Source organism: Thunnus albacares, chromosome 1 (genome assembly GCF_914725855.1).
Source record: "Thunnus albacares chromosome 1, fThuAlb1.1, whole genome shotgun sequence".
NCBI lineage: Eukaryota > Metazoa > Chordata > Actinopteri > Scombriformes > Scombridae > Thunnus > Thunnus albacares.
In genome coordinates this window covers 245,107-269,000 of record NC_058106.1, presented here as the reverse complement: position 1 = coordinate 269,000, position 23,894 = coordinate 245,107, and the positions used below count along the sequence as shown (strand labels likewise).

The following is a 23,894-nucleotide window of genomic DNA, read 5'->3' as shown; positions in this document are numbered from 1 at the left end:
GACTTGGAGCTACCCGCTTGGAGGTTTAGATCTGTTTTTTTTTTGTGGTCAAATCCCATTGTTCCAATATAATGACCCAAATCTCACAGGTAATGGGAATGTCCTGGCTGCCCCACGAAGCAGGCAGCTGCACTTAAATCTGCAACTGTGGACTGATGCTGACAATGGAAACAAAACATTTTAAGCATTTTAACAAAGTAAAACAGATAACTGAATTAGTCTATATTTCTAGGTTTTGTTGCCCAATCCTAGATTCAAAATAATAATAAGATGAATTAGTTTAGACAGTGTTATAGCCTGATATGTATGTGTTATAGGTGAACCAGTTAGGAGCGAAAACATTCAACCATTACAGTAACTAGACCCATAAAGACCCACTTTTATTCTGGTTCTTAAAACGGACACCTTTATGAGTCCCCAGATTTCCCATTACCATTTCTTTTTACATTAAATCTCATAAGGGAAAGCTGCTCTTTATACTGTGTTATGCAGTTCACAGTACAGTTGTTCTCATTTACATAATATCCGTTTCTGTTGTCAAAGTAACAAGGAAGAAATAGCCCAGTGATTTTATTGTGGCTCAAATGTCAACAAAGTTGCTACACCATGGTGGCAGTCAAATCATTATTTTATAATTCTGACATACTCTGACAAAACCTGCATAAACACAGGTTACACAACCCTGGCACAGCAGGTTACTCAGCTTGTTAAAACTCCATCACAGACCTGAAATTATGTCATTTTTAAGGCAAGGCCACTTTGGCCTTTGATAAGTACAAATTTATTGGGGCATCACAGCCAAAATGCAGTTCACCAAGGCCCAAACCAATGGTGCAATAACAATAAGTGATAACAATTAGTAGTCAGTGTATTGAAAAACAGTACTGAGTTTATTAAAATTGTACACTGAATGTTTGATTTTTCCACAAAATGCTGTCTGATTGATTTTTAAAACGAACAATTCATTATATTTATTGTTGTTATATGTTAATGATAAAATAAAGTCTATAAATGGGCAAAGGGTGATCAAAATTAATCTGAACAAGTTTCAATATCCATGCAACTATTAGCATTTGAGTCTGAGATCATAGGAGCAGTCACAAAAATGACTAACACTTTTTTTTTTTTTTACACGTAAATACACTGATGAGAAACTTCTCAAGGATAGCTGCGAGTCATTAACAGTTAACAGACTCCCCTGATCTGTCTTAACTGAGAAATGGCAGTCTGCTTACAGAGAAATGGATGTGTGTGTCTGTGTGTGTGTGTTAACGTCGCATCTCGCTGAAAAAGTAGCAACCCATCATATCTCACACTAAGTTATAAAATCTATGTACGTTCTTAGTTAGCTATAACTATGCACTAATATCCTAGTAAACTTTAAAACTCAACGTGTATTAATACTTACACAGTACAATGTTTAGCTGCTTGTGCTCATCACATTATGTTAACTGTTAGTTAACCCTCCCTTAAGAGTCTTGGGCTATTTTGGCTGTTTTTGCATACTTTTGAATTAATTTGCCTTTATATATCACTTAAAAAAATGTTTAACATGCCAATGTTTGGTATCTTTTTTTTCAGCACAACATCACCTATCTGACCAGACAATTATTTTTTCACTTTGACATACTATATCATCATATTGGACCAAAAAACACACAAAATACAAAAAATTCGATTTGGAAAATGTAAAACACGTTCAACAAAGCATTTTAAAGGTTGCAAATGTAAACACAGGTTGCAAATGTGAACATATAATGGTAACAATGAGATAAAATCAATCTATATACATCTATTTACAACAAAAAGCAGATGTAACAACAGGCGTTTTTTACTTTTTAGCTATGCCAGTCTTCAAAATAGTTGATGTAAACTATTAGACACAGAACTATATTACAGGCCTTGCATTCCCAGAGTGTAGTGAGGTTCCCAAATAGCGCATATATAATATGTATAAGGTAACACTGAGATAAAATCAAACTATAGAGAACTATTTACAACAAAATGCAGGGGTAGCCATAGGCGTTTTTGTCTTTTTCAGCTGGCAGAGTTTCAAGCCAGCACGTTAAACAGAAGTTGACAGCAACACTTAATGTGACTTTGTTTTTATGCTACGTCCTGAAACAGACACGTCATTTGATCACGCCGGCGTGATCGGCGACTCCTAAGGGTTAATGTTGGCTAGCGGGTTAGCTGTAAATATTTATGTTAATGTTACACATATAAAGTACTGCTTGAAAATTTGTGAACCCTTTAGAATTTTTTCCATTTCTGCATAAATATGACCTAAAATGTGATCAGATTTTTACACAAGTACTAAAACTAGATAAAGGGAACACAATTAAACAAATGAGCCAAACATTGAACTTATTCATTTATTTATCGGGAAAAATTATCCAATTTTACATATTTGTGGGGCAAAAGTATGTGAACTGGTGTGATCCCTTTTGCAGCAAACTTCAACCGAACATTTCCAGTAACTGTTTACTGTTTACCTCCTTACAGAACAGTCTCAACTCAGGGATGTTGGTGGGCTTCTTTGCATGAACTGCATGAACTTCAAGTCTTTCCACAGCATTTCTATGGGATTTAGGATTTAGGACTTTGACTCTGCCATTCCAAAACATTATCTTTCTTATGCTCCAAACATTCTTTGGTAGAGCGACTTGTGTGTTTAGGGTTGTTGTCTTACTGCAAGACCCAGTTCCTGTTGAGCTTCAGTTCACAAACGGATACCATGACATTTTCCTGTAGAATTTTCTGGTACAACTCAGAAATCATAACCCCTTCAATGACTACAAGCCTCCCTGGTCCAGAGGCAGCAAAGCAGGCCCAAACCATGATACTGCCACCACCATATTTCACAGATGGGATAAGGTTCTTATGCTGGAATGCAGTGTTTGCTCATTGCCAAACAGAAAGCATTTCATTCGAGCCAAAGAGTTCATTTTTCCAATTGCCCTCTGGCCTTAAGTGGTCAAGACCAAACAACAGGCGGCTGCAATGTTCTTTTTGGAGAGAAGTGGCTTTTTTCCTTGCAACTCTGCTATGCACACCATTGATGTTCATTGTTCTCCTGATGGTGGACTCATTAACATCGACTGCAGCCACTGAAAGAGAAGCCTTTAGTTTCCTAGACATTATCCTGGGATCCCTCCCGGAGTATTACACGCCTGCTCTTGGTGTGATCTTTGTTTTTCAACCACTCCTGGGTAGGGTAACAATGGTGTTGGATGTCTTCCATTTGCACATAATCTGCCTGAGAGTTGACTGGTGGAGTTCAAACTCTTTAGAAATGGTTTTGTAACCCTTTCCAGCCTGGTGTGTCAGCAACTCTTCTTCTAAGATCCTCAGAGATCTCCTTTGTTTGAAGCCATGATGCACTTCAACAAACCTGTGTTTTGAAGCTCAGACTTTGATAGTGAAGACCCAGATTTCTCTTCTTTAAATAAGGCAGGGCCTCCCAGACTCACACCCCATTGATTGAAACACCCGACTCTAATTTCCCCTTCAAATGAATTGATAATGGTAGAGGTTCACGTACTTTTGCCACGCACAAATATGTAACACTGGATCATTTTCCTCAATAAATATATGGACAAGTATAAGGTTTTTGTCTCATTTGTTTAATTGGTGTCTCTTTATCTAGTTTTAGGACTTGCATGGAAATCTGATCACGTTTTAGGTCATATTTATGCAGAAATAGACCAAATTCTAAAGGGTTCACAAACTTTTAAGCAGCACTGCATTTTGGGGGAGTGGCAGAAATCTCACAATATTGTTGATGTCCAGCGTGATGATAGAGACACTGGGAAACGTGAGTATGTTTATTTGCAGCATCGCATGTAGTTTTAAATGAGGAAATCCGCAACTTTCTTTTAAGGGCACAATGGCCAGTTAAAAACAGGGCATGCCAAACTGGCCATGTGGATAGTTAATTTTAGAAGGGGCATTACGGCAACACTGGGGCATCCACGGCACTGGCCGTTTGGCCCTGCAAGTCTCTGCATTCACCTATACTGTGTTTTAATAACAGCACTTGTGTGATACAACAACATTTAAAATGGGAAGGTCACATTTTCACATAGAAGGTTTCTTCTTAATTGTACATCATGTTTAATATTTCTGTGACTTGTGCTACAGTGTCAACCATGTTCTAATAGATAAGAGAATTCATTAGCACTGATACAGCTTTGGGACTCCTTGCTGCATACAGATATAGTGATGAGGGAGAGACTTTGCAGATTTTATAAAGCTGGAGCAGGGCTAAAGGATAGGCTAACCATTCCAACGAAATCACAGAGACGCTGCAACCAAACTGTGGCCGAAAAGTGGGACAATTTAAAGTGCTACTGCTGTGTATATATGTGATACTGTCAGAGAAGTGGAGAATTTTTTTGTGTGTGTTAGATCTACAGAATAGCTGTAAACTAACTGGGACTGTAGGTACAGTGTGTGACCACAATTTCAATCTGATAAAAAGTGCTCTATTATTCTCAAATTTAATCTGTGTATCAGCCAGTATGAAATCAATTGGGATCATTTAAGTAAAATGGGGCCAGAGGTTAATGTCTCAGTCTGCAGCCTGCTGCAGTTGACTGAATGTAGGTGATAGCAGGAATTTTTTAATGACACTGACAAGGAAACCATATTTAATGTGGATGGGTAAAGTTATAAAGGTCATTATCAGTGTTGATACCAACAGACTGCATTATTGCATCCCAAATGTGTACCTGAATGATGCACTCCATTAGATACTCCTGAGCCAATGAGTCTCTGCAGTTCACAACCTGCTCCAGAACTCCAGGAAGAACAACCTGTGGTGACAAACAGAAATAAAGAAAAGAAAAGTTTTACCAGACAGATATAATATGTGTTAAGATACATGTCAAATGTAGCAAACAAGACAATTAATACTGTTTTTCTACTACAGGATCTTAATGACACATGACCTTAAATCCACTGGAATTAAAAGGGCTAAGGTGGTCAGCTCTGCATTGCTTTTCACTGTATTTTACAAACCCAGAAGGATCAATGTCTAAGTTAGACACTGTAAATTGAAATCACAGTCGAGTCTTGAATTTTTATTCTCTCATTGTTCTTCTTATTTAAAAGGCCTTGCCGATGTACACGCAGAAGTGAAATGGTGGTTACGGCTATATTGTGTTTGTTGTAGTTTAGCTGTGATGACATGCTTGAATCACAATCACAGGCAATGGCCCTGTGAGCCCCCGCTTACCCTGGCCAAAGCAAGAAATTAAAATCTTGGCTGGTCAATGCAAGTCAGTGTTTGTCTACACCCAATGACGATGTCTCAGAAAGAAACCCCACTAGACCAAAAGCAAGTGCGCTGTCTTCAACAGTTTAAAAGTGAATCTAAATGATATGTCACTTTTTATAGATAGAATGTTCTAGTTTTTGGTGTTCAGAGTTTTGGAGAAGTCATCTGAAGGCTTTGGCTCAACTGTATCAGGTGGCCATGAGAGTCTTGGCCATTCCTGCGACCAGTGCACCGGTTGAGAGGGTGTTCAGTCATGGAAACAATATCTTGTGCAAGACTGAGTGCAAAGATACTTTCAGATTTGTTATTCCTGAATTCCAACAGCACTATTTGATAAAAATAGACACATACACATACTACTCTTGTTGAAATAATGCTCACACCTTTGAAATTAGTCTCTAAATCCTACTTGTAAGTTAAAAAAAAGAGAACTGTTTTAAGTTACTATTCAATCTTTATTTAAAATACTATTCCTCTAAAATACTTATCTTATTGCCTGTGGTATATGTAGGAAACAAAGTCATAAAGTCAAAAAAACAACAAATCACTTAAAAAAAGTGGACAAAGAAAGCACAATAACAAACAGTACAAAGAAAAAAACACAGAACACATTATAAAAAATACAAGGCTACACACAACAGCACATCACATACACCCATGATGTCAACTAGAAATTAATAATGTAAACTTGTCAAATCAAAAGATTATTTGCTTTAATGAGAAGACGATAGATGAAATTTAGATTGAGTGGTTACAGAGCTGAATGGTTTTTAGTACATTTTTTAATTTGGTTTTGAATGTATTGATGGAACTGCAGCTCTTCATATCATCAGGTAGGCATTCCACTGAGTTGTGGCTTTCACACAGAAAGCTGACTGCCAAATGCAGTACGACGAAATGGTATGGTACAATCTTGTATAGAGGATATTCTGGAGGATCTAATAGAACTTACTGAGTGAGTGTGCACAAAGTCACATAGTGGAGGGGCCAAACCATTTAAAATTTTATAAGCTAGGTACAAATTTGAGAATTATCTAAAATTCTCAAAGCACCCTACAGTGATGGAAATACATTGGCTTTTTGTCCAGAGTTTTCAGAGTTTGTTTGTATAAGGACTCAAGAGGTTTTATGGGTGTTTCTCCAGCCTGCCCCCAACATGTGATGCAATAACTTCATTAGGTTGCATCCAAAGAGAGATAGTTTCAAATATGTCTAAAATTTGCTAAGTTGTACTTTATGGTTTTAAACTTTTTTTTTTTTTAATGTTTCTTAAAAGGTCAAATTTGGATCCAAAGTCACACCAAGATATTTAAAATCAGTGACTATGTCAATCTTTTCACCTTAAGTGCAAGGTAGCAGTTTCGGTGGAATGATGTGCTCTAAAGCCAAATTGCATACAATGTAGACCAAAATTTCTTGTATTGAGAAATGTTGACTTTCTCAGCAACCTTTGAGAGTACTGGCAGTATACTTATTGGTCTGTAATAACTGGCCTCAAGGCGGTCTCCAGATTTAAAAATAGGTGTGACAATGGCACATTTCCAGTCATCAGGAAAGGAGCTGTGTTTAAAAGACAAGTTAAACAAATGAGCAATAGGGGGAGTTAAAATATCTTTGTGTGATTTAACAAACATGGTGTCAAAATTTTAGAGCTTTTTCAGGAGCTGATGATTTTGTTTACTTGTAACTCATTAGTCTCTACCAGTTTGAAAACCTGGTCTGTAGCATCTATAGGAACAATATCCAGTTTCCTTTTCAGAAATTTTTTTCCTAACTCATATACAGACTCAAGAAAAAAATTAAAGCTGCAAGCAGCGTTGAACAGGCCTTTGCACCCTTGCACACGTCGGGGCGCGGTGCAGTCCAAGGGCTTCTGTCACGGTTATGTAGATGTCTCCAGACCTGGGCTGACAGGTCTGACTTTACAAACATGTAAAGTTTGGTGCAGACTGGAGCATGTACAATAAAGTTATAGCAATTTCCTCTGTCATGGCGAAACATCTGTCTAGCTCACCCCTGTGTCATCAAAATTATGCAAGTTTTGGGCCCTTTCACTGTAATTTCAATTAATTATTTGAAAACTTTTGAGAGTGTGAGCGAACCGCTAGGTGCTTGGGCTCTTATAAAGGAAAAACTGCAGTACAGAGCTACAAATTTTAGTTTTGATTTTATTTTTCTGCAGCGCTTTATCACTAAACTGTCACTCTCACTCCATTTTTTCCCTTCCCCTCATAGGTCATCCCCACTACTGAATTATACATATAAGACTCAAAATTATTGTAAAATAAATGGTAATAACACCAAACTTCATACAAAGTTTGTATATAATGTACTGTATGTATATAGACCTTTCTGCTGTATCCTTCAAAAATGAGCTGCATTTAACCGTGACACCCATCCCCCCACTTTCTTTCCTCCCTCTCCCTCTCAGCTGGAGAGAAGGATGTCAGAGCACTCTTCTTGTGGAAATATCTTCATAAATCCCATGACTTTGGCCAAATCTCACATTAAAAATCACATATAGTAGTATAGTATAGTAGGAATTTTCGTCGCAAATCCATTGATACAGGTTTGAAAGTGGTCTGACTTATAGTTTAGATGTCAGACGCCTCAGTTTGGCACAAAGTCCATGCCCAGAGATTGCCTTCCCATTGGTTTCCATTGTAAGGTGCGATGTGGCACTTCAACTTTTGAGGCTTATACTGTCTAAATCGTTTGAGTTATTACAAAGTTTTTAATAACTTTTGTTCAGCACAGTGTGATAAGTCATGTAATTAAGTTTGAAGTCGATACCATTAACGCCCTAGGAGGAGATAGCGTTTCTTGGGGGGGGCCAAAATTGGCACAAAGTCATACTTTGATGGGCATATTACGGACTTCCTGTTGGATTTAGGTTAGGGGTGTCAGTGTATGATTTGTAGGTCTTGACGAGACGAATAATTGAGTCTTGGTTCAATCTCTCTACTCTCTCTAGTTTTAATTGCCTTCCTTAGTGCAGCATCTCTAGATTTCATTAGTTTCCACAATTTTTTATTAAACCATGGTAAATTGTTTTTATTTTTAGATTTTATCTGTATCCTCACAGAGTTGATTCTGTGAGTAAAAGTATCACAGCCATAGTCCAGATCATCAGAGGACAGTACATCATCCCAGTTCAAGCTGTTAATTTCATTGATAAATTCTTCTTGCTTAGCTCTGGGTATGCATTGAAGGATCATTGTCATCGTTGCCATGGTCCTAAATCTATTTTTAGTCAGTTTTCTCACACACAGGGTAAGGTTATGATTAGGGCTGTGCTAAAAACTCACTATGGCAACATATTGCGGTATTTATTTTCATGATTTACTACATCAATTTCCTGCTCCAAAAATTGTTTTTTTGAAGAAAAAAAAAGGAATGTTTTAATCGAGTTGTGAACTACAACCTCGGCTTCATTAGATGTCGCAGTACAGCTCGTTGCCTCAAATTGCCGGGTGACATTTCTCATGTTTTGCAGACGAGGGCAATGCATGAGAGCCATACTGGCAGTAACAAAAGTAAGTAATGAAAGGGTGCTGCAACAAGTCACTCAGTGACTGATGCTGTAAATAATGTATTTTGAAATACTGAAAATGTATCAAAAACAATGAATAATACTTAATTGTGATATTATTGATACTGCAGATGCTGCAAAGAAATTGAAAACCACAGAGGACCAGGCAAAGGAGGAGATGGCAAGATAAAAAGAGGAAGCTCCCCTGCCACTTGGTGTCAATCCACTGGACTGGTGGAAAGAGCATCAGAGTGAGTATCCTCTCTTGTCACACATTCCAAAGAGATACCTGTATATCCTGAGGACTAGCGTCTCCTCAGAGAGAGTTTTTTCTACTGCGGGGGATATTATCACAGCACAGAGGAGTGCACTTACCCCAGACTATCTTGATCAAATTCTGTTCCTGAACAAAAATCTGAAGTCAAAGTAGGCCTGCAATTGTATCCATGTTTTTACAAAGGGTTCATATATCAAAGTATAGTGGACACATGCAAATAACATTTGAGTTGGACTACAATATGTTTACGGTTTATTTACATCATACTGACTATTTTAGTTTTATTAATTTTGTTTATAAGAAAACTTAATATGCACTATTTTTTCCTCATACATTTCAGATCATTGTGTTCAATGACAATAAGGAGTACTTGTACATATGCACTTTATTTTCATATGTCTACATTTCAGCTCACAGTCCTCTACGAGCCCCAAACCATCCTCAGTGAGTTCACTGTGCACTTTATCGTCTTGTTTTCAACAACTTATGCACTTTATTTTCATGTTTTCAATAGTGTGTCCACTGTTTCAGTGTGTCCAGTTAAAGTGCAACAGTGCACTTAAATTTCATTTTTCATTTTGATGTTATGGCAGCTACATCTGTGTGTTTGGTAATTTGCCAATACCATGAAAAATAAATTGGGAAGGAAATTTTGAATTATATTGTTTTGATTAAATTTGTCTGCTGAATTATCAATATAATGTGATGTGATGTATTAAAACTACCCAGATCGTACACAGAAACTTGTATTTCAGCTCTGTTTTTACATTTTCAGTGAACTATGCGGAATATTGCAATATACTGCAATATGCATCATATCGCAATGAATCGTGATATAATCGTATCATGACCCATGTATCGTGATGCGTACCGTATCGTGAAGTCCTTGGCAATACCCACCCCTAGTTATGATCTGATCAGCCAGTGATTAAATTATAACTAAGTTATTCTTTCTATTTTTTTAGTAAATATCAGATCAATTTGTGTACTGGAGCATTTTGCAATCCTAGTTGGACCTTTTACTAGTTGTTCTAGTTGGAATTTCTCTGATCATTTTTAGTTTTTTACTCTTAGATTTATCCTCCCAGTTTACATTAAAATCACCCATAAGTAATAATTGTTGAGATTGCACTCCTGCAAGACTTCTGTGAGTTGATCCCCTCCCCCCTCCCCCTTTCCCTCTCTCTTTCTCTCTCTCAACCCAACCGGTCAAAGCAGATGGCCGCCCACCCAGCGCCGGGGTCTGCTTGAGGTTTCTACCCGTTAAAGGGGAGTTTTTCCTTACCGCTGTCGCCAAGTGCTTGCTCATGGGGGAATTGTTGGGTCTCTGTATATTAAAGAGTACGGTCTTGACCTGCTCTATGTGAAAAGTGCCTTGAGATGACTTCTGTTGTGATATGGATATGGAAATGATATGGATAAATAAAAATTGATTGATAAAATTTATATATATATATATATATATATATATATATATATATATATATATATATACATACAGTACAGACCAAAAGTTTGGACACACCTTCTCATTCAATGAGTTTCCTTTCTTTTCATGACTATTGACATTGTAGATTCACACTGAAGGCATCAAAACTATGAATTAACACATGTGGAAATATGTACTTAACAAAAAAGTGTAAAACAACTGAAAATACGCCTTATATTCTAGTTTCTTCAAAGTAGCCACCTTTTGCTCTGATTACTGCTTTGCACACACTCTTCTCGCATTCTCTTGATGAGCTTCAAGAGGTAGTCACCTGAAATGGTTTTCACTTCACAGGTGTGCCCTGTCAGGTTTAATAAGTGGGATTTCTTGCCTTATAAATGGGGTTGGGACCATCAGTTGTGTTGTGCAGAAGTCAGGTGGATACACAGCTGATAGTCCTACTGAATAGACTGTTAGAATAGAAGAAGAAAAACGAGTGGCCATCATTACTTTAAAAACTGAATGTCAGTCAGTCCGAAAAATTGGGAAAACTTTGAATATGTCCCCAAGTGCAGTCGCAAAAACCATCAAGCGCTACAAAGAAACTGGCTCACATGAGGACCGCCCCAGGAAAGGAAGACCAAGAGTCACCTCTGCTGCGGAGGATAAGTTCATCCGAGTCACCAGCCTCAGACATCGCAGGTTAACAGCAGCTCAGATTAGAGACCAGGTCAATGCCACACAGAGTTCTAGCAGCAGACACATCTCTAGAACAACTGTTAAGAGGAGACTGTGTGAATCAGGCCTTCATGGTAGAATAGCTGCTAGGAAACCACTGCTAAGGACAGGCAACAAGCAGAAGAGACTTGTTTGGGCTAAAGAACACAAGGAATGGACGTTAAACCAGTGGAAATCTGTGCTTTGGTCTGATGAGTCCAAATTTGAGATCTTTGGTTCCAACCACCGTGTCTTTGTGCGACGCAGAAAAGGTGAACGGATGGACTCTACATGCCTGGTTCCCACCGTGAAGCATGGAGGAGGAGGTGTGATGGTGTGGGGGTGCTTTGCTGGTGACACTGTTGGGGATTTATTCCAAATTGAAGGCATACTGAACCAGCATGGCTACCACAGCATCTTGCAGCGGCATGCTATTCCATCCGGTTTGCGTTTAGTTGGACCATCATTTATTTTTCAACAGGACAATGACCCCAAACACACCTCCAGGCTGTGTAAGGGCTATTTGACCAAGAAGGAGAGTGATGGGGTGCTGTGCCAGATGACCTGGCCTCCACAGTCACCGGACCTGAACCCAATCAAGATGGTTTGGGGTGAGCTGGACCGCAGAGTGAAGGCAAAAGGGCCAATAAGTGCTAAGCATCTCTGGGAACTCCTTCAAGACTGTTGGAAGACCATTTCAGGTGACTACCTCTTGAAGCTCATCAAGAGAATGCCAAGAGTGTGCGAAGCAGTAATCAAAGCAAAAGGTGGCTACTTTGAAGAAACTAGGATATAAGACATATTTTCAGTTGTTTCACACTTTTTTGTTAAGTATATAATTCCACATGTGTTAATTCATAGTTTTGATGCCTTCAGTGTGAATCTACAATTTTCATAGTCATGAAAATAAAGAAAACTCTTTGAATGAGAAGGTGTGTCCAAACTTTTGGTCTGTACTGTATATATATATAAATATCTCCATTCACCATGAGGGGTGGTGTGTCTTTCTCAAGCTTGGGTCCTCTACCAGAGGGTTCTGCGCAGTATCTTAGCTGTTCCTAGGACTGCACTCTTCTGGACAGAGACCTCAGATCTTGTACCTGGAATCTGCGGGAGCTGCTCTCCCAGTTTGTGGGTCACAGCCCCCAGTGCGCCGATTACCACTGGCACCACTGTTGCCTTTACTCACCACATCTTTTCTAGCTCCTCTTTCCTCCCTTGGTATTTTTCAAGCTTCTTGTGTTCCTTCTTCCTGATGTTGCTGTTGCTTTGGATTGCTAAATCTATCACCACTGCCTTCTTCTGTTGTTTGTTGATCAACATGATGTCCGGTTGGTTAGCCATCACCAGTTTGTCAGTCTTGATCTGGAAGTCCCACAGGATCTTAGCTTGGCCATTCTCAACTTCCTAAGGAGATGTCTTCCACTCTGACCTTGGGACTTCCAGCCCATACTTAGTGCAGATGTTCCTGTACACTATGCCAGCCATTTGGTTATGGCGTTCCATGTACACTGTTCCTGCCTGCATCTTACACTCTGCTATTATGTACTGATTGTCTCAGGAGCATCTTTGCACAGCCTGCACCTGGGGTCCTCTCTGGTGTGGTAGATCCCCGCCTCTATTGATCTTGTACTAAGTGCCTGTTCTTGTGCTGCCATGATTAGTGCTTCTGTGCTGTCTTTCAGTCCAGCCTTTTCCAGCACTGGTAGGATCTCTTGATATCAGCCACTGCTTCTATCTGTTGGTGGTACATGCCGTGTAGGGGCTTGTCCTTCCATGATGGTTCCTCCTCCTCCTCCACATCATTGGATTTCTGCTGCCTGAGGTATTCACTTAGCAGCTCATCTCTATCATATTTTGAAACATGATTTAACGTCTGTGTCGTTGCCTGGGTAACTCCAGGTAGTGTAACTCCTTTTAAGGAATAGGGCAGTGCATAAGCGAGTGAGTGGTTAAGTGAGAGAGCGAGCGTCAGAAAAATGACAGTGAATGCGAGCAGAGCAGAAGAAAGGGTTAGCAGGAAGTTGTCAATCTGGCAGTTAACAGTGTGTCAGTTAATAAATGCTGCAACTTGTCAAGACCAAGAAAAGTTGCATCTGTTGTTTCCCCAACAGCTGGAAACGTGAAGGGGATTAGCTCCAAAGTTAGCAACACTGGGTTAGCCTAACCTGATGATGCAGAAATGTGTGGCTGTGTGGCAGTCCTCCTTTACTTTTGGCCTATGGAATTGCCAATCAGCTACAAACAAAACAGAATTTATCCAAGCACTTGCTAATATGACAGACATTCAGGTACTAGCCCTGACTGAAACCTGGATCCGTCCAGAAAATACTGGGTGCTGGACTTGGGATGAAACCCTCCATACATTGTGAGGAGCTTTCTTGTCTTGATAGCAGTGGCCTCTATCTCCTCCTTTGGCCATCTTATTATACCAGCGGGGTATCTGATGACTGGCAAGGCGTACATGTTGATGGCCCGTATCTTGTTCTTCCCATTCAGCCAACTTTTCAGGACCTGCCTTACTCTGTGTAGGTATTTGGCTGTGGCTGACTTCCTTGCGGCCTCCTCCAGGTTCCCATTTGCCTGCGGGATCCCAAGGTATTTGTAGCTGTCCTGAACATCTGCAATGCTGCCTTCTGGTAGCTCAACCCCTCGTTCCTGATCACCTTCCCTCTCTTCGATACCATCCGACCACACTTATCTAGTCTGAATGACATTCCAATGTTGTTGCTGTAGATCCTGGTGAGATGGATCAGTAAGTTGATGTCTCGCTCTTTCCTGGCCTACAGCTTGAGGTCATCCATGTAGAAGAGATGATGATGGTTGTTCCACTTCAGAACCGGTATCCATAGCCACTCTTTGTGGTGATCTGGCTGAGGGGGTTCAGGCCTATGCAGAACAGCACCAGGGATAGTGCATCACATTGTTATATGTCGCACTTGATGGTAACTAGTGCAATTGGCTTTGAGTTGGCCTCCAGAGTTGTTTTCCACAGCCTGTTGATGTTGTACATCTCCAAGCATTCCAGTATCAGTGTGTGGCATTGAGTTGTAGGCTTTCTTGTGGTCAATCCAGGCGGTGCACAGGTTGCTCTGCCTGGTCTTGCAGTCTTTATTGTCCTGGCTTCTGCTTCCTCTGTATCTCTCCAGGCAGGTAGCCAGAGCTGTGAGCCTTTGCTTGGCAGTCTCCAGTGTACTTTGTCACCTAGCCTTGGTAATCGGCTACAGGGGTGCCGGGTGTCCAGTTTAGTCATGATTTTCAATCTGAGGTCAGTCGCCCTTGTGTAAAGGGAATCTGTGTCATAAGGGCTTGTTGGGGCTTGGTACCCAATCTCTGAGTGTGGGGATGATGATGATATCTCCCCTCTGACATGTCATACTGGCTCTACCTAGCTGTGGCATGTTCGTTGTACCTCATCAATCTCTAAATTTGATAGCAGTTGCCATTTGCAGATGTTGCTACACTGGGCTGGTGTTCTGACATCTTAGAAGTTGGGTTTTGAAACATCCATATATCCCACAAACTCCGCATGAAGCCCCTCTCACTGGGGTCACTTGTATGAAAGCATTCCAAAAGATCCATATTCTCTGCTCTTGTCCGCCTATGTCTTGTTCCAGTGAACAGTGTTGAAATTAAAAGATATTTTATTATCAATGCTTGTCTATGTTTGATTTGCAGTGGAACAAAACAAAAAAGTTGTGAAAACAACTGAATTCATACTTAATCTACAAAGACATTCTGAAATAGCCTAGACAAAATTATTGGTACCCTGTAGAAGTTGTAAGAAATAATTGATTTGTAGTGATGCTTTAAGCAGACTAATGCGTTTTAATTAGTATCACAGGTGTTTTCGATCCTATAATCACTCATGCAGGCAGTTTAAAAGGAGAAAACTCACTCTGCTGTTTTGTGCCACTGTGTGCATCACAATGAATATGGAAAACAGAAGGAAAACTAGAGAGTGGTCTGAAGACATTAGAAAAAAGGTAATAGCCAAGCATGGTCAACGAAAAAATTACAAGACCATCTCCAAAGAACTTCATGTTCCTGTGACCACTGTTGCCAATATTATTAAGAAGTTTCAGGCCCATGGAACTGTAGCCAACATCTCTGGACATGGTCACAAGAGGAAAACAGCCCTGAGATGGAACAGAAGGATTGCTCGAATGGTTAAGAAAGAACCAAGGAAAACTTCAGTACAGATCCAAGGTGATCTTCAAGCTCAAGGTACAATAGTTTCAAGGTGCGCTATCCGTCACTGTCTGAATAAAAATGGGCTCCATGGTAGAGGACCCAGGAAGAGCCCATTTCCAAGAGGGAGACACAAAAAAGCCTGGCTGGACTTTGCCAAAGTACTTGTTGAGCCACAGTCCTTCTGGGAGAATGCGCTTTGGACAGATGAAATAAAATTAGAGATTTTTGTTAAATCACACCCACCCTTTGTGAACAGAAGAAAAAAATAAGCCTTCAGAGAAAAGAACACCATGCCTACTGTGAAAAACATGGAGGAGGTTAAGTGACGTTCTGGGGTTGCTTTGCTGCTTCAGGTACCAGGTGCCTTGAACCCCTGCAGGGCACAATGAAATCAGAAGACTATCAAGGCATTTTGGAATGAAACATACAGCCCAGTGTCAGAAATCTTTGTCTCAGTCGCAGGTCATGGGTCCTCCAGCAGGACAATGACCCCAAACATATATCAAAAAGCACCCAAGAGTGAATGAGAAGAAAACGTTGGACTGTTCTAAGTGACCTGCTAAGAGTCCTAATCTGAATCCCATTGAACATCTGTGGAAAGAGCTGAAACTTCCAGGTGGGAGACAGCACCCATTAAACCTGAGAGAATTGGAGCAGTTTGCTCAAAAAGAGTGGGCTGAACTACCAGTGGAGTGTAGAAACCTTTTCAGAGTTACAGGAAGTGCCTGACTGCAGTTATTGTCCACAAAGGCTGTGCTACAAAATATTAAGTGAAGGGTACCAGTATTTTTGGCCATGCCATTTTCATTTGTTTTATTGAATTAAATAATGTTAAGTTGTAAATCAAAGTTTCAGTGCAGTGGAAACTGCTTACAGTGATCACATCTGTCTGGGTCAAACTGATCACTCTAAGAGGATGATTAGTATAACCTATTTTTTTTCTTTTTCTTAATTTCTCATGCAGATTACTGTCTAATTGACATTTGTAAACATAGCACAAAAAGTGAGGAAATTTGTGTTTGGTAGATGATTTTTTTGTTGTAACAATGCTTCTTGGCAATAAATCTTATACCGTTGGAAAGCCTGTTTATTTCCCTTTTAAATGGTGCCACATTTGTAAGGAACATGCATTTGTGGGATGAGCAGCAGAGCTGAGTATGTGGCTTGCGCCAATGAAAAATTTGCCAAATCTTCTCTGCCAATGCCAGACAGCTTATTTTGCTGTTGCTATTGATTCTTGTTTTGAACATCTGGTACCCCCAGGGCTGCCAGGAGGCCTGCCATGACTGCCTTTCACCATCAGGCCCATTTGCACTGGTGTCGGCAACACATGCACTGGAACCAGAACATGTGGAGGAACATTATGTTCAGCGATGAGTCCAGATTCTGCCTACGGCAGTTGGATCATAGGGTCAAAGTGTGGAGAAGATGTGGAGAATGCTATGCTGATTGCTGCACCGATAGAGTAACATCTTTTGGTGGAGGCAGTGTGATGGTGTGGGGCGGCATCTCCCTCACTGGAAAAACGAGGCTTGTCATCATTGGAGGCAATCTCAATGCAGAGAGATATTGAAATGAGATTCTGCAACCAGTGGCAATCCCATATCTCCACAGTCTGGGACCGAATTCTATCCTCCAAGATGACAATACTCGCCCCCACAAGGCGGAGTTTACCTCCAGAATTTGGGAGTGGAGAGGATGGAACGGCCTGCCAGCAATCCTGACCTCAACCCCATTGAACACTTGTGGGATCAGCTTGGGTGTGCTGTTCGTGCCAGAGTGACCAACTCAACCATGTTGGCTGACTTGTGACAAATGCTGGTTGAAGAATGGGATGCCATCCCACAGCAGTGTGTGACCAGGCTGGTGACCAGCATGAGGAGGAGGTGCCAGGCTGTTGTGTCTGTGTATGGTTCTTCCACACGCTACTGAGGCTCCTGTTTGTTAAATGAATAAATTGTTAAATTGCCAATATGTCTTGTTTCTTCAAACTTCAATCATCCAATCCACCAAACAATGTCAATGGCAGAATAAGCTGTTTGGCATTGGCAGAGAAGATTTGGCAAATTTTTCATGGGCGCAACCCACATACTCAGCTCTGTTGCTCATCCCACAAATGCATGTTCCTTACAAATGTGGCACCATTAAAAGGGAAATAAACAGGCTTTCCAACAGTATAAGATTTATTGCCAAGAAGCATTGTTACAACATAATAATCTACCAAACACAAATTTCCTTACTTTTTGTGCTATGTTTATATTTATTACATGAATATAAAGTAATGAAGCGGGCAGCTTCTCTATTTACTGAAATTTATTGACTGTTTTAAAATACAGTAGAGTTGTTTCAAATGCTTGTTGTTTTGCTGCTGCATCTTGTTGGCTCGTTTTTAGCAGTTTGTCATAAGCTTCAAGGAGGCTACATTTGTCATTGAGAGTAATGACTTCCTTTCTTCTGTTATGATTTCAATGTGCACACAGCATCAGCCTCAGGTCACCAGCTGGCAGCAGACGGGTTGTGCAATGTGCGTTAGGCTGTGGGGAAGGGGCCACAGGGGCGCTGCAGCGAGAAAGTTGAACCAGAATCGACTTTTGTAGAAATGCAATCTGTAATGCTGTACAACTGGAAGACAAAAACATTACTAGGAAGAGGGGAGGACATCTGTCTTCATTTGATGTTTAAAGTTGATGTTTCATTTAAAGTTAAAAGTAAAGTTAAGCTTTGCTGTCGGCTTCCCGACTCATTTTAAAAAAGACGAGAAAGAGAGAGAGAGGGGGAGAGATAGAGAGGGAGAGAGGGAGAGAGGGAGAGAGAGAGAGAGAGAGAGAGAGAGAGAGAGAGAGAAGCAGTGGTAGAGTGAGCTGAAGAGTGGATGAAGAGAGCGAGGAGTGGTAGCGAGAAAGCCAGTGAATGAGAGGAATAAAACATTATTTTCTGATTGTTTCACTATGGTTACAAAAAAACACCCCCACCCTGCACCTCCACACATCCCTGCAGAGGTGCTGTGGCTGCTAAATACACATCACACGTGTATTACGGGAGTAAGGTAAAAAGAAAGGTTAAAGTTAAAATTTTTTTCCCATATGTTTTCATACATGAAAAGACCCAAAGTGAGCACTGTAAGCGGACTACTTGATTACCAAAAGCAAATTATTTAAACAGCAAATGTATAGGAATGACTCTGTCCTGAGCTTTTTGATCTACATATGCGGTTGATCACTGTAACTGTGAGCACTATAAGCGATTGCCACTGTATATTAAATGTGAAACAAAGAATATATATAATGGATACCATATACTTCTGTAAGTTTCAACTTAATACAGAGAAAATTTTGTTTTTTTAAAAAAGGGTGTATATATATATATATATATATATATATATATATATATATATATATATGTACACACACACACACACACACACATACATCTCCCATACATACATATATATGTAAATATACATATATATGTTAACCCATTAGAAGAAATGAGTGCCAACCATAGACAAACCTGTTTGTACTTTTCCACATTGACACCCTCCAGCTGGCTGAGGCGAACCAGGTTGGTGCCCACCAGAATCCTTAGCTCTTGTCGTTCCTTTTCTCTCTTCTCTCGATCTCGGCTGTGACCCTGATGCTGCATTCGAACCCATAACTTGTTCATTTCCGCAAAGTTCAGAAGGACAAAGTCGATGGAGTCATTGATATCACCAGTCATCTCCTCCGATCCTCTGTGGAGTAAAGGCTACAAGTTTAGTACATGGATGCATGTAAAATTTTCAAAGACTAGGTTAAAAACACACTGATACATTGTGACATCTATGTTTGCGAGGCATCTAAAGTGTAGGGATGGATGACACAGTGTGATGCAGTGATTACATAGGAAGATGTTTCCACCATGAAATATCTTTTTAAGGAATATTTCAACATTAATAAAGTTCATGTTCAGATCAATCATACTTCTGTGAGTGAAGTACAGAGCTGGAGTCAAGAAATGGTTAGCTCAGTTTTGTATTAAGACTGGAAGCAGGGGGAAACTGCTATCTGTCCAAAGAAAAAAATCTATCTAATCTATCAATAACTCACTAATTATTATTATAATAATGTATAACCAGGACTTTTCCATGATTTTAAATTAATTCTCATGACCAAACACTGTGATTTGTCACATTAGGGCTGTCTTAGTACAGGGTGCTATAGATACCCACCACTCTCAGAGCTGGCTCGTAAATACCTGTGTGTACCTGAGACTTGTGTTTCTGGCTAATAATATGCAATAGCAACTAAGTCTGGTTGTTCGGCTTGCCTATAAGTTGTTTTGTTTTACCTGTTTGTTTTGTTGCTACATTTTTAGTTCAAAGCTATCAGAATTCTCTCTTGTTGTCTGTGATTTGACATGATATATGAATACATCCAATTTAACATTCGATTGCTGGAAGAATGTGACATTAAGCTTGTGTAATGGAAAGTTAAAAAATAATGGAAATATAGTTGTCATTCATTGTTAAAGTTGAATTGCATGCATTACACATTACATGGTACTGAATGGAGGGCTGTAAATTCAAATTCGTTCAAACAAATTGCATGTCATTTTAAATTCGTTGGAACTTGATTTTTGGAAAAAGTGACAGCCCAAGTAAACATGAAAAGTTCATATAATGAATTAAGATCAATAATTTTCAACAACATCAGGACCAGAAATTAGAAATTAGCAGCGGTCACCGGCCAAATGCTGGTGAATTTGTAAAGTGACTGGTGAATTTGTGAAGTGACTGGTGAATTTGCTCAACCTACCAGCCACGGTGACTGATGTACTGTAACATTACCAGTTGATGGCGAGTCTCTGTTGCAGTTTGTATAATTCAGTTTTTGCTTGTGTGTGACTGTGCATAACATGCATAATAACATGACGTTGTTACTGAATGTGATGTTGTTACTGTCTGTGCTGCTACAAACAACAGCTTTAGTGTGGGCATCAGGGACAACAAAGCCTCCCAATGCCACAAATATGGAAAATTATATCATTCAAAAAGGTGTACTTGACATCAGGATTTGTATCTGTAACCTTAGTTTGGTAAACTTGTACATTTATGTTTATAACTGTAAATTCTGTGCTGCAAGCTTGCATATACATACATGCAGACTAAACATTTTGGTGTCTGCCTGCAAACTCTGTTTTGCAAGTTTGTGCATTCAGATACAGTCTGCAAGCCTGTATTCACAACCTGTTAGAGAAAACACTTGTTGCAGTTCTGTACACTGAGCTTTGAAAGAAGGAGGGGCGGGACCTTCAACTTTTGATCAATCAGCATTGTTGGAGCTGCTACAGTGAATCCAGTTGGTTAGGCTGTTCAGTCAATCATATCACTGTCAACAACTAGCCAGCTGCTAGCTCGAAGATCTCACTGGACCACAGAGCTGTTCACACTGATGTCCTCTTAGAACCAGGTAAAATGACTTCTGTAAAAACTCATGTATTAATTGGTAAAAACCCCAAAATGGATTATATTAAAGGTGAACATAATTAAGATTATATTGGGAACTCAATAATGCTAGCATTAGCTTTTGCTGTAAACTAACTTAAGCTTAATTTATATATATATTTATAATTTAGTATTTATTCTGTCCACCTTTAATGTCATTCATTCTGGGATTTATATGAATATGATTAATACGATAGACTTTGAAGAGATTGTTTAACTGGCTGTGCATGGTCCAGTGGGATCTTCTAGTTAGCTGCACTAGCATAACCTTTTTGAATGACATAATATTCCAAATATCGCTCTCACTGGGGTGTTGAGCTGTTTTATGGGAGAGCTCTTTCAATAATGTGAAGTTTGCAGGTGAAGCAAGCCAAGAAAAGGCTGCACATGAGAGAAAGTCGGCGCACCGCCACTGCAAAAATTTCAGATGATCATTAATATCAACGGGCTGCTAATGATTTTCACTCGCACACTGTGCGAGCACAATAACACCCTACGTTATTGTGGATTTTTTTAGTCATCCTCCCTCTCTTTGTTCTTCAAAGGACATCTACATGAAAGGTACAAGAGTATCGTAGCTCCATTAAGGAATATGGCAGTGCGTGTGTGTCTATGTGTGTGTAAATGTGTGCGTGTAGTTGCACGAGCGCAGAGGGCAAGTGGCAGAAACATGATGTGAACATGAGCGGACCAGAGGAAAAGTTTAGCAGTAAGTTGTCAATCTGGCAGTAAATGTACATTACAGGCTGTGTGTCAGTTAATAAATGCTGCAGCTCCTCAAGACAAAGAAAATACTCATCTATCAAAGGGGGTTAGCCCGAAGTTAGCAACAATACGTTAGCTTAACTTGACCAGGTTCACTTAAGGTGGATTGACTTTTAAGGTGGACCAGCAATTCTCATTTTAGTGTTAAGTAACAGAGAACGGAGAAATGTCTGGCTGATGAGTCTCTGCCTTTAGTTTTTCATATGCCCCCACATATGACAACCCTTTTGACTCTCCCCAGCACCAACCATGAAGCAGCAAACTGCGTAGTTACTATGGCAACGGCCGAAAAAACTCCTCAAATACCGTCACACACGCGTACGATAGACAGTGAATTAACAGTGTTAATTACAGTGGTTAATTAACAGTGGTGAATTTACAGTGTTAATTCAGCGTCACATATTTTAGTGAGAAATCTTATTTTTTTAAATGGTTCTCCTCTCATTCCCACTGTCTTCTCCCACTAAAACAGCGCAGCTAACAAATGGAGGGTGGGAGCAAGTTGAGGCAAAAATAATGCAAAATGTAAGGTCTGTATGCAAATTACAGTTTATCTTTATGGATAAGGGGGCGGCTGTGGCTCAGGAGGTAGAGCGGGTCGTCCAGTAATCAGAAGATCGAGGGTTTGATTCCCGGCTCCTCCAGTCTGCATGTCGATGTGTCCTTGGGCAAGATACTTAACCCCTAATTGCTCCTGATGGCTGTGCCATCAGTGTATGAATGTGTGTGAATGATTAGATTTCCTCTGATGGGCAGGTTGGGACTTTGCATGGCAGCCCCTGTACCCATTCAGCGCATGAATGTGTGTGAATGGGTGAATGTGATTTGTAGTGTAAAAGCGCTTTGAGTGGTTGGAAGACTAGAAAGGTGCTATACAAGTAGTGCCATTTACCATTTACCATTATATTGATGCTGAATTGAAAAGAATACTGTCGACATATGACGCCTTTTACCTTGTGTTTCTAGAGTTAAGTGTTTTTGCTGACACGTTAGGAATTGTTAATATGTCATATTTCTTAAAGGGAGTTTGGCGTAATATTTTCCCCGGAGAGCGCAGGAGCTTCAGTTTAATTCAAACTGCTAATATGTATATTTTTTAACATTTTGTCACCACCGCAGAAACACCAGGTAACTGCTTAAGTATGATAAGGTTGTCTGACGTTGACTGCTGTTATTGATTTGACCGATTCTGACCAATAGCCAACACTCGTTAACCGACAAGATTAAAATGTAGGCTACTATTTAGAACGGACGAGTGTCTGTGACCCATTAAAAAATATACCAATACAGCAAACTTTTTTTTTTTCATAAGAAAGGCTTCATTTTTACATATGCAAATAGCAGCATAAACAACTGAACATGAGGATTTACACATCATCACATCTGCAGCTCTGCTGTGAATGGAGTAAAACAGACAGAGTAAAATAGACCAATAGGCCAACACGACAAATATTCAACTTAAATAAATGTTTAAGTAAACAGCAAATAGTAGCCAGACTTCCTAATGAACAGAAACATTAACAAAACGAAAACACACATTTAATCCTCCCGCACTGAGTGCACTCTTTAACCGGCATAATAGCCTAGATCTCATGTGTAGGAAAATATTTTAGAACTTATTAAAACAATCGCAAATAGTAGCCAGACTGTGTAATGTATGAACAGATTAACAAACAAAAACACACATTGAATCCTCCAGCGACGAGAGTGTTGAAACGAAAACCTCCTCCTCCTCCTCCTCCTCCTACTCCTCCTCCTCCTCCTCCTCCTCCTCCTCCTCCTCCTCCGGCTTATTCATGATCAAAAACAGCCAACAGCTTAACAAAACGGAAACTTGTAGTCACAATTTTCAGACCTCAGCCTCAAAGTTTGTGTGATGCTCAAAACTATTTATCCGCCATTTTACAGCCACAACAGTAGGTTACGGCCAGTGTACTGGCAGCATACTCAGACATACTGGGACAAATCCAAAGTCCTGCGATCCAACTTTAACTGTTTAACTGATAGTATTAATCAGTCAAAATTAAATAAATAATATTTACATAATTAAGAACATCCCTAATGGTTTACAGCTAATTGTACTCGGTTTCTATAGGCAGTATGCAGTAAATGGTCACCTTTTGTGTCCGTGTTTTTCTGTACATCCCCCTCCGTCCCCCGTCCCCCCCCCTCCTTTCACATTGCCCCCACGGCAAACCTCTTGTTCCATAGGAAACA

At 39.9% G+C, this 23,894-nt stretch overlaps 1 protein-coding gene across 2 annotated transcripts in view; it reads right to left on the bottom strand.

The window, feature by feature from the left end:
- vps35 (VPS35 retromer complex component) overlaps positions 1-23,894 on the bottom strand; it is a 55,297-nt gene that overhangs the window by 10,326 nt on the left and 21,077 nt on the right. For both annotated transcript variants that reach the window (XM_044351965.1, XM_044351165.1), the window contains exons 6-7: positions 18,941-19,160; positions 4,734-4,817 (exon numbers count right to left, since the gene is read on the bottom strand). In XM_044351965.1, coding sequence (XP_044207900.1) covers positions 4,734-4,817; positions 18,941-19,160 — 304 coding nt within the window. The remainder of the gene's footprint in view (positions 1-4,733; positions 4,818-18,940; positions 19,161-23,894) is intronic.